The 16,293-nt window shown below is 33.3% G+C and overlaps 1 protein-coding gene across 1 annotated transcript; it reads left to right on the forward strand.

Moving 5' to 3' along the window:
• The first annotated feature begins 12,253 nt into the window (after window positions 1-12,253).
• On the forward strand, window positions 12,254-14,604 carry LOC115989254 (acid phosphatase 1-like). Its single transcript, XM_031112924.1, has 3 exons — window positions 12,254-12,760; window positions 13,528-13,737; window positions 14,085-14,604. Exons 1-3 carry the CDS (start codon window positions 12,378-12,380, stop codon window positions 14,260-14,262), a joined length of 771 nt encoding a protein of 256 aa, XP_030968784.1. The 5' UTR covers window positions 12,254-12,377; the 3' UTR covers window positions 14,263-14,604.
• The last annotated feature ends 1,689 nt before the right edge of the window (window positions 14,605-16,293 follow it).

Genomic DNA, 16,293 nt, shown 5'->3' on the forward strand with positions numbered 1-16,293 from the left:
ATCCCCATGAAGAGGGGATCGGAAAATTTAGAGGGAAAAAAGAGAGAGAGATTAAAGAATTCTGTAATCTTTAATCAGAGCAAGAGGTGCACTCATACGTCTCCTCGGACTAGTATCCTGTGAACATAAATGAAATATTCTCACGTTCAGACTGTTGCATGGCATATAACTAAGTAACGTTCACTTCGTCCAGCCCTAGTTCTGTAACCCGCTCTTTACAATTTCATTGTCTAGGGTCTTTTGGGCCAGAACCACTTACTTGCTGGGCTTGGGCCCCAAAAACAGCCCCTACACAATTAATTATCATTTTTTTATACTATTGAATAACTCTGGCCCTCCATTTGTTGTTGTTGTCTTTTTTTTTTTTTTTTTTTTTTTTTTTTTTTTTTTTGTGGATCAAAAAGCAAAGAGTTATGAGGTACGTCTTTCAATCTGAAGAGGGAAAAAAGAAAGATCAGAAAGAAAAAGACGAGGCCTAGCCAGAATCACTGGGCCCCTTCACAGCTCCATTGTCTCAACATTTTGAACGTGCTGGATTGACGTGCACTGTAGTGTAGTGTAGTATGTGACCCATAAAAAAGGAAAACAATTATGCCGACAAAAGTAAAGGCTATGATTCTTGAATGAGTTATCTTTTCTTCCTCATCCAATTACAAACGACATTAAGCTACAAAGAATACAAGACGATAAGACCTTGTTTGGTTCACCACTCACTTGCATTTCAGTTCTCATATCTTATATTCTGATTCTCTATTTTCTCTTAACTCACTTTCTATCGTGTTTGGCATCAGAACTTGACTTTAGTTGTCAATTTAAAAAAGCAACTTTAACTCAAAATTGTGGAGACTCACACTTAAGTGTGTGTTTGTTTCCACTTTCTTGAGCCAAAACGCGCTTTGTGAAACTGAAATTTTAAAATAAGCGTTTGGTAACGTATGTATGGTAGCATTTGGAAGAAGTTATGTTTTGAAATCCAAAGGATTGCGCGTTTCCTTGACCCTGGCCAGCCCTAACTTTTGCAAAAGCCACACTGTGTTTTAACATTACCGTTGGAAACCCACCGTCTATTTCCCAAATTGCCTACTGTGTTTTCTTAAAAACTCAATTTTACTCTTTGATAAATCAAGGCAGTTCGCCATCTGCAGTCCCATCCCAGAACCTTTTGATGAATTAATTGCTACAAAGACCACAAAAAAATAGCATCTGGCCAGGTTCAATTCAATAACAAATTTCCAAATCCAAACACACAAAAATTTATAACAAATTTCCAAATCAACTAAGGGGAAAGAAAAAAAAAATCAATCCCTTGCAAATCAAGATTCCTCAAAATGCAAAACAAAAAAACATCGGAATATAGTGAAATCTTCCCTTATGCAGTATCTCCCTTTCGTCTGCTCTGCTCCAATCCAATCTTCAGTCAATGACCAGCAACCACCTCTCTCTCTTTATTGTTCTTTTTTATTTTTATTTTTTGGGTTTATCAAGATCTCTCTATTTTTCATTTTGATCTTTCTCACTCTCTCCCCTTTGATGAAGTAATAATTTAGAGGATGGTATGATGCCACGAAGTGGACCACAGTTCCAAATTGTACTTATTATATATATATATATATATATTTTAATTTGTGGTTCACAGCTTGCGGTTTTTAATGTTCTACTATTTTATGTCCTTTTTTTCAGAAAATATTTTGTCATATTTAAATTTAATAAAAGTAGTTTCCACTTTCCACTTTGATCGTTTGTTTATTTGAAAATGGTTTAAAATAATTAGTACTGTGGGGCCCAAACGATTTACGGGCCGGGCCCATTTACCTGGGGAAAATCCAAAGGCCCAAGCCGAGGAGGGCTATGGCCCAAACTCGACCAAATAGCCTATGGACATCGCCGAGGACGGCTCAGTCCTCGGCAGACCCAAAGTTCCCCCTCTGAAAGGAGGGCAGAAACGGTATAGGACCGAAACCAGGACAAAAGATCTAAAATATCCAGGGAAAGCTGCTGTTATTGCCATTTAATGCTCTGAACCTGACAGAGCCGCATTCTTTGGCTTTTACAACCATCCCCAACGACTTTGGGGGATAGGCTGATGGGACAAGTATCAATTTTGGAAAGATTGACCCTATACGTGGACGAAGGACAATGAACGCAGGCGAATATAAAAGGAAAAAGAAGTAACCTAAAAGGGGGTTGGGAAAAATGGCCAGAAACCAGGGCCTCCCAGCCCACCTCCAGGAGAAAGACTCCAGGGGTGTAGGAAAGCTTAAGTTCATACGAACACCGCGAAAAACCCACCGCCTATCGAACAAGGCCTAGCCTTCCAAACCCACGCTCTACAAATGATATTGTTAGGGGCCTTTTCACGTGCGAACCCGACACTGTTACGGTCCGTCACGAATCGCGTCCTTACAAGTACTTTTTTTTTTCTTTTAGTATTTAATGAAGGAAATCATTCACAATTCATGCATATCATTCCATTGCTAATTCTATTTGGGGATAATAATTAGTATTATTTTTTATAATATCATGTAGTACAATTCAAACTTGGATTATTGGTAAGTATTTTATCATCTTTTTACATTATCATTTTGTGCTCCATGATGATGAAAAATTTTGAGATTTAATTAATATTGATAAGAAGTCATTAATAGTAATAACAAATAATTATGACACTAAGAAAAACTAACACAAACATTATTAAAATAATACCAATAATATATTTACTATCATCATCATCATCATCATTATTATTAAATAGTTGATTTAAGTATGAAATAAACTCTCTTATATATACTTTGTCATTTTTGGTAATTTACAACTCAAACCGCTACTTTTATAAGTTCTAGCCAAATACTCAACTTTTTCAAAAAGCACTTTTTAATAACTTTTACCAAATGTTCAGGTTTTTAAAAAAACCCATTTTCATATCACACTTTTTGAAACCGCCACTTTTTCAAAAAGTACAATATCAAAAAACTGAACTAAACTCACCATAAACCGTAGTCCATAGAAGAAAGAAAGACAAAAGCAAGAAGGAAGAATAGAACCCATTTTCACAAATTTCATTATCATTTGATAAAGTGCTAAAATGTGCTGAGTATGATATCATTTTCATATGTGACTACTACTTATATACCAATCCACCACCTTATTAGCAATGAAAAAAGATGAAATTTTTATTACATCATTACAACATGTTAATATGTAATTCATAAACCAACAAAATATTTTCCACCTTAGAGACGATGATATTTCCATTTGCCGCATATTTGTCGTATCTTATTCAATATCTGACTCTTGTCAACAACGGTAAAAACAAAAACAAAAAAGAAACCAAAAAATGTCAACTTTGTTTGAGCACACTTAAAGCTCAGATGGTATTTATTTATTAAAAGTTGTTAACAGTGTTACAAAACTTTTATCACTTAAAAATACTTTAAATTGATGTGTTAATTTAAAAAAAAAATATATATATATATATTTATATATAATTAATAAATTTATTTAAATAAATTTTATAATTTCATGCGCCAATTTTTAAACCCAAAACCAAAAGAAATAATTTTTTAAAATTAAGTATATGTTATAAACGTGATGCAATTAATTGTATTATACAAATTTTTATAATACAATTAATTATCATTTTTTTTATGCTATTGAATAACACTGGTCACTGATCACACTAATCACATTTATATTTGATAGGTCAATTTAAAGATTCTTATAAATTTGCGAGTAACTTTCACTCGTTTTCCCATGTAAAACAAAAAAAAAAAAAAAAAAAAAAGTAATTAATAGACAGGCCCTCCATGTGTTTTTTTTCTGTTGAATCTGGAATAAAGAAAGAAAGATCAGAAAGAAAAAGACAAGAGGCCCACCCAGGATTACTGGACCCCTTGACAGCTCTATTATCTCAACATTTTGAACGTGCTGTCAATTGACGTGCTCTGCAGTGTAGTGTGTGTCCATCCGTAAAAAAAAGTAAAGGCTGTGAGCCTGTGATTGTTGGATGGGTTACCTTTATTATCTTCCTCGGCCGATTACAAACGACAATGCTGCAAAGAATATAGAGACAATAAAACCTTGTTTGGTTCCCATTCACTCACATTTCAGTTCTCATATCTTATATCTTAATTCTCTATTTTTTCTTAACGTACTTTCTATCGTGCTTGGCATCAAAACTTGACTTAGTTTTCAGTTAAAAAAAGCAACTTTAACTCAAAATTTATTTAATTGAATGATGATGTTAAAAATATTACATAAAATTTATAATTTCATGTGTCATTTATAACACCCAAAACCAAAAGAAATAATTAAAAATATGTATTATTATATGTTATAAACGTGATACAATTAATTGTATTACAAATTTTTATAATACAATTAATTATCATTTTTTTATACCATTGAATAACTCTGGCCCTCCATTTGTTGTTGTTGTTGTCTCTCTCTTTTTCTTTTTTTTTCTTTTTTTTTTTTCTTTTTTTGTGGATCAAAAAGCAAAGAGTTATGAGGTACGTCTTTCAATCTGAGGATGGAAAAAAGAAAGATCAGAAAGAAGAAGACAAGAGGCCCAGCCAGAATCACTGGGCCCCTTCACAGCTCCATTGTCTCAACATTTTGAACGTGCTGGATTGACGTGTACTGTAGGGCAGTGTAGTGTCGGAAAAAAAATCTTAATCCTCTAAGTGTATGTATGAATTAAAATATATAACTATCAAATAATAGTAATATTATGAAAATTAAAATTTCAACAAGTATCATATAAACACAACCACACAATAACACTAAATTTTACGTAGAAAACCATCTAGTGTAGAGAGAAAAACCACAGAGCAGCTCTGAAAAATATCCATTATGAAATAAAAATTACAACTATCAAGTTTACATTAAACTTGAGTCCACAATAATTTGGATATACAATAAAATAAATCTCAAGGAGTAAATACAATCTCACTACAAAGTTAATAGCAAAATCTTTTTCTGAATACTCCAACTTTCAATGGTTGTAGCATTCAAAAAATTCCATGAGAACTCCATAAATTTATCTTCTTTGTGTGTAACTTAAGAAAAGAAAAATATATCCTTTTTCTTTTTCACTCTCTCACAATCTCACTGTTTTTCTCTCTTATCTTTTTGGACTGCACCTCTTAGCTGAAGCTCTCTATTTTTTGTGTTTTGCTCTTTCTGGAACTCATACAAAAATGACCGAATTGCTCTGTGTGCTTCAGCTCTTCACTCAAGGCCGAATGGCCTTTGTTTTCTTTGTTTTCTTCTTTTCAATTCCAACATGTCTCACACGCCTAAGTCATTGCCCAAGGAATGGCATGCTGACTTTGGAAGCTTGAGGAAGTAAGCTCATTTAATGAGCTTTGACCTAAGCATGTGGGTTGGACCCACACAGTGCTTGCGCCCAACATGTAGTGTGTGACCCATAAAAAAGGAAAATAATTACGGCGACTGTAAATGTGTGATCTATAACTATGTTTTATGTTGATTTTATTCCATGACAAAAAGTATTGTAATTGCTTTAATTTTGCTCCTTATATTTTGTGGGATTTTATTGTATTGAGTTTAGTATTAAGTTGGTGAAGACTCAAGCTTCAATGAAGAATCAGTTGATTTCACAAGAAGCTCGCGAGAAGCTAAGCCACCTAAGAGCCACGTGAGGAGCACATGAATGGAAGCTGAAGAGTCACACCAGACTGTCATTTTCGTGAGTGTCTCGTGGGTAAGACCTTTCCGCAAGACAATCGCGAAACATTCTGCCTGGAGGATTTTTAAGTGTGTCTTTCTTACTCTTCACTCATACTATATATACCCCCATTACCCATAAATGTAAAGGAGACCATTCAAAGAGAAAAACCCTAGATAGGTTTTCTACAATACACACCCATCTTTTAGAGAGAGAGCTACTCATCCTTAGTGAGAAATCCTTGTAGCCTCTTCTCCTTGCCTCTCACATTGTCATACTTTGAGAGGAAATTTGTACCCAAACACAATCCATACATTTTCAGAGTGTAGAAAGTGTTTTGGAGCTTAGGAAGTTTTGGGGAATTGTCGAAAGAAGCCGGTGAGGCTTGGCTGATGCAATCGGGCGTATTGCGGGATCCGAAAAGCTAGACAAGACACAGTTTCGAGAAACCTTGTTGGATTAAGAGTTTGGAGGGCTTAGGTACATCGGGTAGATTAGGCTTGGAGGGTCTCTTGCTAACCCATGTATCCCAACTGATTGTCTAGTGGATCAATTACCGCTTGGAGGGTGGCAGAGAGGTTTTACGCCGAGTACTTCGGTTTCTTCTTTGATAAAACATTGGCGTGTTATCTTGTATTTGCATTCTCTCTTCCCTACTCTTTTACATTCCATTTTACTGCTGTGTTGTCTTGATTATGGATTAGAGTAGTTTGTTTGTTTATTCGCTTGTATTTACACTATTCCGCACTTAGTATTAAATTAGTGTAAAATCTATCAAGTCGTAACTTTTATTTGAGGGTCTAAATAGCTCTTGTATTTTTAATACATTTTCGAGCTCTCAGTGACAAAAGTAAAGGCTGTGATTCTTGAATGAGTTGTCTTTTCGTCCACATCCAATTACAAACGAGTGAACGACAATAAGCTACAAAGAATATAGAGACGATAAGACCTTGTTTGGCTCACCATTCACTTGCATTCCAGTTCTCATATCTTATATATTGATTCTCTATTTTCTCTAAAATCACTTTCTATTGTGTTTGTTATCAGAACTTGACTTTAGTTGTCAAAATTAAAAGGCAACTTTAACTCAAAATTGTGGAGCCCACTAGTTAGTCATACTTAAGTGTGCATTTGTTTCCACTTTCTTGAGCCAAAATGCACTTTTTGAAACTGAATTTTTAAAATGAGCGTTTGGTAACGTTTGTATGATAGCGTTTGGAAGAAAGCTATGTTTGAAATTCAAAGGATTGCACGTTTCCTTAACCTTGGCCAGCCCCAACTTTTGCAAAAATCATAGCTGCGTTTTAACATTACTGTTGGAAAGCCACCATCTATTTCCCAAATTGCCCACTATGTTTTCTTAAAAACTCAATTTTACCATTTGATAAATCAAGGCAAATCACCATTTGTAGTCTCATCCCAGAACCCTTTGATGAATTAATTACTACAAAGACCACAAAAAAATAGAGTCCAGCCTAGGTTCAATTCAATAACAAATTTCGAAAGCCAAACACAAAAAAAATCTTTAACAAATTCCCAAATCAACTAAGGAAAAAAAAAAAAAAAATCAATCCCTTACAAATCAGGATTCCTCAAAATGCAAAACAAAAAAAAAAAATTGAAATATAGCGAAATCTTCCCTTATGTAGTATCTCCCTTTCGTTTGCTCTGCTCCAATCCAATCTTCAGTCAATGACCGACAACCACCTCTCTCTCTCTCTCTCTCTCTCTCTCTGTTTTTTTTTTTTTTGGGTTTATCGAGATCTCTCTATTTTTCATTTTGATCTTTCTCACTCTCTCCCCTTTGATGAAGTAATAGTTTAGAGGATGGTATGATGCCACGAAGTGTACCACAGTTCCAAATTGTACTTATTATTATTATTATATTTTAATTTGTGGTTCACAGCTTGTTGTTTTTAATGTTCTACTATTTTATGTCCTTTTTTTAAGAAAATATTTTATGTCATATTTAAATTTAAAAAAAGTAGTTTCCACTTTCCACTTTTATCGTTTGTTTATTTGAAAATGGTTTAAACTAATTAGTACTTTTTTTTTTTTCTTTTAGTAATTTAATGAAGGAAATCATTCACAATTCATGCATATCATTCCATTGCTAATTCTATTTGGGGATAATAATTAGTATTATTTTTTATAATATCATGTAGTACAATTTAAACTTGGATTGTTGGTAAGTATTTTATCATCTTTTTGCATTATCATTTTGTGCTCCATGATGATGAAAAATTTTGAGATTTAATTAATATTGATAAGAAGTCATTAATAGTAATAACAAATAATTATTACACTAAGAAAAACTAACACAAACATTATTAAAATAACACCAATAATATATTTACTATCATCATCATCATCATTATTATTACGTAGTTGATTTAAGTATGAAATAAACTCCCTTATATATACATTGTCTTTTTTGGTAATTTACAATTCAAACTGTCACTTTTGTAAGTGTTAGCAAAACACTCAACTTTTTTAAAAAACACTTTTTAATAGTTTTTACCAAATGCTTAGGTTTTTAAAAAAGCCCATTTTCATACCACACCTTTTGAAACTGCCACTTTTTCAAGAAGCACAATATCAAAAAGTTGAACTAAACTCACCATAAACAGTAGTCCTTAGAAGAAAGAAAGACAAAAGCAAGAAGGAAGAATAGAACCCATTTTCACAAATTTCATTATCATTTGTTAAAGTGCTAAAATGTGCTGAGTATGATATCATTTTCCATATAGGACTACCACTTATATACCAATCCACCACCTTATTAGCAATGAAAAAAGATGAAATTTTTATCATGTCATTAGACTTATTGTTAAACATGAGGTGACAGAAGGTCCAAAGGTCTACTTACAACATGTTAATATATGCCAAAAGCCTTATAATTCAACTGGTAACACTTTCTGATGTTTGTAATAGAGATATTTTGGGTTCAAATCTCCTACTTCCCAACTATCAATGTACAAAAAAAGGGCTAATATGAACTACCACAATATTATAGACAACAAATTTTACTATTTTTTCACAACTTATAAAGGTTGCAGATTGTAATTAATGCAATTTTATTTATGCATGAAACCATCAATGGCATCATTTTTACTGTATTAAATTATTAATCACAATATGTTATGTTATGAAAAATTGAGAATATTTGTTGTAGCATTAATTAAGCTTATTATACTACAAAGGATTGATAAAGATATTAGATACATATGGTGGCATCATATTATATTAAAAAAATGGAACGATGTGACTTCCAATTAACTTGATAAAGTTTCTTGTGGTTGAATAAGCGATTTAGGATTCATTCTCCACCTACACCAAAAATTTATTGGTGCTTTAGCTTGATGGTAAAGAGCACAATCATCAAAAGAGGACGTCATAAGTTGAAACTCTATAAAAAAAAATATATTAAAAAAATAGAGCAATAAATAATGTCAAAGGTGAATCAAGTACGCACGTCAAAAATGGACAAATTTTAGGTTTTTTACTGCACGGTAAGAATTGGCAAAGAACATGATATATAGCAATAGGCATAGCAATAGGAATCAATGTAGGTTCCACTTTTCAGGGGTGTCAAATGATACAAGAGCATTCCACAGCACTAAAGAAACATTAAAAAATATAGAATCCAAGCGAAAGTTTGAACGACTAATAAGAATACCAACTTTAAGAGATTACCTTTTCTAACCAAACTTTTAACGATTGACAAATGACATGGGTAAAAAAAACTTTTCATGGAAAATATAGGTATGAAGAAATTGACTATCACAATTAGATTTTACGAATAAATAAAGAAAGAGAGTGAAGATAAAAAAGAGAATATGCAAGGTTTATTCAGTTCAGCCTAACGGTCTATGTCTATGGAGGAAAGCTTTAACTCCTATATATTCATTATAAACCCAATTCTTCAATTATAATGAACCTAGTATGACATATTTATAAGAGGTTAAACCCAAAACAACCATACAATAGACCATAGTTAATTGGCTTGTAATACAAGTAGTATTCTTGACTTGCACGTCAATGATTGGGCTTTAGCCTAGACTATGATTGGGTTCTATACCTCTGTCAATCACCTAGGAAATTTAAAGATCGTTATTATGATTAATTTTCCAATAATTTAGTTATATAAATTTAGGATAGAAAGGGGATAGAAAATGCTAAAATTACTACTAATTTTACTATAAAAAAATAAAAATTAAAAATTAAAAAAAAAGCTAATAAACTGATGTGATAATAAATGTAATTCATGCAATATAAACATTAAAAAAAAAAAAAATTGAATTACTTTTGTTTATTCTCCCACGCCTCTCAACATTAGCCATGAAAATGAAATGATTTGTTCCTTTTGATCACATTCTTCCTCATAACAAATCCGAATAGGACCACTTCTTTTTGTATTTCTCATGTACCCCACTAATTAAATTCATGACAGATCTATTATAAATGTAAGAAGAGTAAACATGTGTTCCGAAAACATTTAATAATTTTTCATGTTTCACACTATGACATTTGTCGTTTTGCTGTGATGGGACCTAGGCAGATTTTTGCACCAAGTTGTGTTTTTTGGATTATGGTGGGTCTAATCGAGCAGTATTTCAAAAGCTATATGAGTGAAGTATGAGAAAATTTGATGAATTTTTCAACCTTTTTTTGGGGGGGTAAAAAAATGATACGCCAAGAATGTATCAACCCCTTGGGTAAATTAACCAATTAATTAGCCAAGTGAATTAATTAAGTGAATTTAACATGCAAATAAGTAAATGCAACAGAAATTAAATTTGACGTGGATAATTTGTTTACGAATGGGGAAAACCATCAAGGCAAAACCCTACCAAGTGAATTTAAGGTCATCAATCCCGCGAATTCATTAGTATCAAAACAAGCCTATTCCTTTAAATTGACGCGATAGGCTGTTTGTATTATAGAAAATGTATTAAAGTGAGAGTATACAGAAATGTTTGTATTATAATACAAACAGCCTATTCCTTTCTCAAAATTATAATTAAACAGCAATCTCAAAATTATAATTAAACAGCCTATACAAACAACAATTTTAAAATTATACATGATTAATTTTTCCGCAATTTTAATGCTTTTCTAATAAGGTTTTTGAATTGAAATCTGATTTTTGACCTAGAAATTAGCCATTTTATTATTTATAGCCAAATAAAGTGAAGATGCATGATTTATACATTCTTGAATAATTAATTAATTTTCCCAAATTAAGGATAATTAATCAATCATTTAAATTTTTTTAGAGTTAATCAATCATTTTAATTAAATTCATCATCTTAAGCTATATGTTCTAAACTATCTAAAAGTTAGGGTATTATAAATTTTGCTACATTGAGATTACAAACTAATGTATTACCAATTACAAAGAGACTATTCAAATATTTATTTACGAGGCAATTGAAGTCCACCAATTAATTCTTTGACACATCAATTTGTAAGTTTTTTCTTGTAAAACCTATAGTAATTTTAGTATTTTTCATATTATCTCACCCACCCTTCAATGCCAAGAAGAAGAAAAGGACGCCGAAGCCGACCACCAACATCCATCCACCATCACAACTAACCAACCACCACCACAACCAACCCATTACAACATCAATTTAATCCAAACACAATCAACCCAAAATTAATGAAAATCATCACAAACCCAACTTAAAATTAACTCAAAGCAAAATCAACTCAAAATAAAACACAATAGAAAACCTATTTGGCGACATACAAATCAACTCAAAACCCAAGCTTGCCACCGCCATGAGAGAGAGAGTGTGTGAGTGTATTAAGCCATGGTGGCTTGGTAGAGAGATTTTTTTTTTTCAAATTTGAAGAGAGCACCAATTTGATAGAGAAAGATTGGGGGAGAAAGAGAGAATTTTTTTTTTTTTTAGAAATAAAAAAGAAGAAAAAGAAAGAAAGAAAGAAAGAATAGCAAAAGAAAAAGAAGAAAGAAAGAAGATGCTGAAGGTGAAAAATCGTAGAAGAAAAAGAGAGAGTGTGTGTTCAGAGAAGTGGCGTTTGCCATCCTCATCAATCATCATGCCCTTTTTCTTAAAATTTAAAATTTTCACGAATCGTCTTTACTTTCATACGTACTATTTCTGGTTTTGTAATAGTCTAGTAGATGAATGGACCCACAAGTACCAAAAAAAAAAACATACTACACCAGGAATAGATGTACCAACACCCTGAGGGACATCATTAACAAACAAAAAAAATAACAAAAAATTGTCCGATTTAACACATCAATAATGTGTAATGACAGTGTACAAATAGAAAGTGCATGTGAGCAAAGCCAAAGCCCATTAAAATAAATAATAAAAGGCTTGTCAAGTGATATTACTTGTTGTGTAGAGTTTGTAATAAAAGTGATATTTATAATAATTCATATAAAAGTGAAGTTAGTACAGTTTAAGAGATAATATATTTATATATAGTTTTAACCGCATGCATAAATCATATGACTTATTTAAATAATGTACAACAAAAATACAAGAAGAAAAAGTTTGAAGCATCTTTGGTGGTTGTTGAGTAAATTACACCCCAAAGTGAGGTGACTTTGACAAGTTTGGGCTAATTTAAAGAGCCATATGCAAGGCAGTGTATCAACATTTTCCACAAAGAAGTGATAGCTCTTTCTTCCCCCCCTAGCTACACCATGAGAGCTCTACCATTTCTATACCTTGCCACCATTTTAGAAACTACTCAAGTCATTCCTAATAACCTTCACCTTCTCCGGCCACATTCTGGCCTTGCTGGTCACAATGTTGAAGGCATTGACTGCCTAAGTTGGCGTCTAGCCGTGGAAACTGACAACATCCGTAGCTGGTCAACAGTTCCAGAAGACTGTGAAAGCTATGTTGGAAACTACATGCTTGGCAAACAATACCGTGAGGATTGTCAAGTTGTGGCCGATAATGCTTATGCCTATGCCAAGAACCTCACACTCGGTGATGATGGCTTGGATATTTGGGTGTTTGACATTGATGAAACTACACTGTCTAATTTGCCTTACTATGCTCAACCTGAAGTTGCATTTGGGTAAGTAAAATAATATATACTACATTTTATGATAATTGATAAGTGATGATTAGCCTGTTTAAAACTTTGATATATTTATATTTACCATGAGACAAATAAAAGAGTAGGTGCCACCGACATAAATGTCTCTAACTAGGAAAAAAAAAATCGTAATGGGCATATTGCATTATTATAATAAAAAGTTACATTTGTGCCAAGAAGCTTTAGCTCAGTCGGACCTCTAAAATGAAGGTGGAGAGGAAGATCATGACTTTAAGATCCATCAAGTACATATAAAATTTACCAATAAGAAGAACTTGGTATACTAGTGGAGGATAAACAAGTATGAGTGTGATAATATTGATAGACGAAGGATGATTATTGATCTGCATAAGAACCATTTAAGAAATTAAGTGGTTTGTGCTTCTAAGTATACCTGGAATCTAGGATTATTCAATGTGTTCTGCTGGGAACAAAACATAGGCTATGACACATTGCCCTGGGAGTTTCACCGCTACATTTTTTTTGGTGCAGCTCATGCATATACTTAATTAGACTTGAGAGCTGAGATATTTTCAGGGTTAATTAGAAGAGGTCATATATATGGTTATTGAAGTATGCTCTTTCCAAAGGACAACAAAATCCCCTTGATTAAGACAAAATTTTTATACATATTGAATTTGTTTCTTGCTTAATAGTTTTGTAGTAAATATATATCTGATCTAATATATGTTATCTTTTCTTATGCATGACTTCTCTCTCTCTCTCTCTCTCTCTCTCTCTCTCAGGGCAGTTGCATATAACTCAACAGCCTTTAACGAATGGGAAGCAAAAGCCATAGCACCAGCTGTGCCTGCAAATCTTGATCTCTACAAAAAATTAGTAAATCTTGGGTTTAAGATTGTCTTTCTTACAGGAAGGTCTGAAACCAAAAGAAATGCTACAGCAGAGAACCTGAAGAATGTTGGTTACACCACTTGGGAGAAGCTCATACTAAAGTAAGCATCAAGGATATATATCTCATTTGTATTTTGGACATTGTCTTGATAATTTTCTTTTATGAAAAGAACTTGTTATGCAATTCCCATGTGAAAATCATCACCACCTAAAATTTTACACCATCATTGTATACAGGATCCATTTAGTAAAACATTTTGTATATTGTTTGACTCCATAAATTAAAATTTTCAACTGTGAAATGAAGAACATCTTATTACATGGTAAATATTTATAAGTTAATTGGTATCTTTTTCTTAACATAGAGATCTGGTAACATGCATCCAAAAAGAATATCATCATGATTTTGACTGTTGAGCCATTCATGATTATGTTAATTTGGTGGCAGGCCAACCTCTGAAAAGGGTACCACAGCATTAGTGTACAAATCAACCAAAAGAGCCGAGCTCGTAGCTGAAGGGTACAGGATCCTTGGCAACATGGGAGATCAATGGAGCGATTTGTTTGGTACAAATGTTGGCAATCGGACATTTAAAGTGCCTGATCCAATGTACTACATTAGTTGAAATTTCATTATGATCTTATGATTAAAAAGCTCTAGAGCTAATTGGAAGCACTTGATAAGTTATAACTTCAGCTCTATGCTTTGTACCATGCCAAGTTTTTGGCTTTGGATATTAATTAGGTGTTACTATGAGTGGTCTGTTTTGGGTGTGTGCTATGCCTTAAAATAAGTTAAGTAAGGCTCTATTTACTGTGTTTTTCTGGGTTCTTTGCCTGCTTGAGCCACCCCAAGATGAGTTGTAGGGGTGCTTGAGCTGGCTCTTGTACTTGCCTATTGAGAACTCACATTCTCGATATTAATATGTGAAAGTTCAAAAACGTGTATAAACACCTTTGAATGTTTAGACCCCCAAATTACAACTTAACCAATTCAAGCAATATGTCAAACAACTAATGTCCGGAAACTTAACATATGCTATAATATGAAATTGGTTAAAAACTATCTAAGCCAAAACAAAACATAATCCACAGCAGATAATAAAAAGGCAAAGATAGAGAGGAAGGAAGATGCAAACACAAAAACAACACGCGATATGTTATCGAAGAGGAAACCGAAGCCCTCGGCGTAAAACCTCTCCGCCGCCCTCCAAGCGGTAAACAATCCACTAGAAAATACAGTTGGGATACATGGACAGCAATAGACCCTCCAAGCCTAATCTACCCAGTGCACCTAACCCCTCCAAGCTTCTTGCTCCAACGAGGTTGCGCCGAACCTTTTTCTTTTCTACCTTCCCGGATTCCGCTACTAGACCGTAGCATCAACCAATGAAGATTGGTTCCTTCCTAACTGCTTCCCAGAAATCCAAACAGCTGTCCCACAGTGATGATGATGGTGAGAACCAGGTTTGGTATAATGTCTCTCAAGGATTTGACAATGGAGAGGAAAAGAGATGAGGAATTTGAAGAGACTCTAAGGTATAGATTGTGGGTGAATCAATCTTGTTTTTCTTTAGGGTTTCTCTCTCAAAATTCTCTCTGGAAGCTCTCTCACAATCGTGGGTAAAAGGGGTATTTATACTGGAGTGGGAGAGGAATGTAAAACGTCAGGTTTTACAAAACAGGGGTGGCTCGCGGCTTGACCTCGCGACTTGACTAAGTCGCGAGATCCAGTCGCGAGATAACCGTATGGCCAGTTGTCATATTTTGTCCTGTAGTGTTCCAGCTTGCATGACTGTTCATCTTCCAGCATGCTTGGCACGTGTACTGCGTCTAGCGGCTTGCAGCCGTGAGTCACCCGCGAGTCCCAGCCGCGAGTCTCTGTTTTCTTGCACACTCTTGAGCAATCTTCACTCTATCTCACTCACTACCCTTACATCAAACCCACCTAAATACAGGGTTACTCAATGCTGAATTACAAGCAAATTTGGCACGGAATAAAGCCAATTAGATGGTTGAATAAATTCAACCTTACAATATGTTTAGAAATAAAAATCCAAGGATTCAATTGGTTGATCAGTTTTTTCTTCTGCCTTTAAATCTTCAATGCCATGTTTTCAGATTTTGCCTCTTGCTAATTGCTATAAAGCAAAACTTATACACAAAAAATATGTTCACTAGATTATTATTATTATTTTTTATCTGAATAAAATTATGATAACTTAGATTGGAAGAGTAGAAGACTATGTATGGAAATAGAAATGTTGTGTTCACAACATTTTTACAATAAATTTAAGGTGACAGATTGTTAATTAATGACTATTATAAATGGGCAAAAGTAATTTAAGTGATAAATTCAAATCAATATTAATATATATATATATATATATATATATATATATATATATATATATAAAAGTAGAGACCTCATGCATGAGGTTTTACCAAATGACGCTTTAATAGAGTGATTTTGTCCAATATGGGCTGACGTCTAAAATAAACAAAAGGTCTTGTCCAATACTAAAGTTGATAGCAAGCCCAAGCCCATTTTAATAACTTACATTAACCCTAACCAAACTCTAATAAATAATAGTAGTAAATAATAACTCCTACAATAAACCCCAGCACTACAACAAAAAATGTTTATTGCAACAAAA

This window comes from Quercus lobata, chromosome 5 (assembly GCF_001633185.2).
Source record: "Quercus lobata isolate SW786 chromosome 5, ValleyOak3.0 Primary Assembly, whole genome shotgun sequence".
Classification (NCBI taxonomy): domain Eukaryota; kingdom Viridiplantae; phylum Streptophyta; class Magnoliopsida; order Fagales; family Fagaceae; genus Quercus; species Quercus lobata.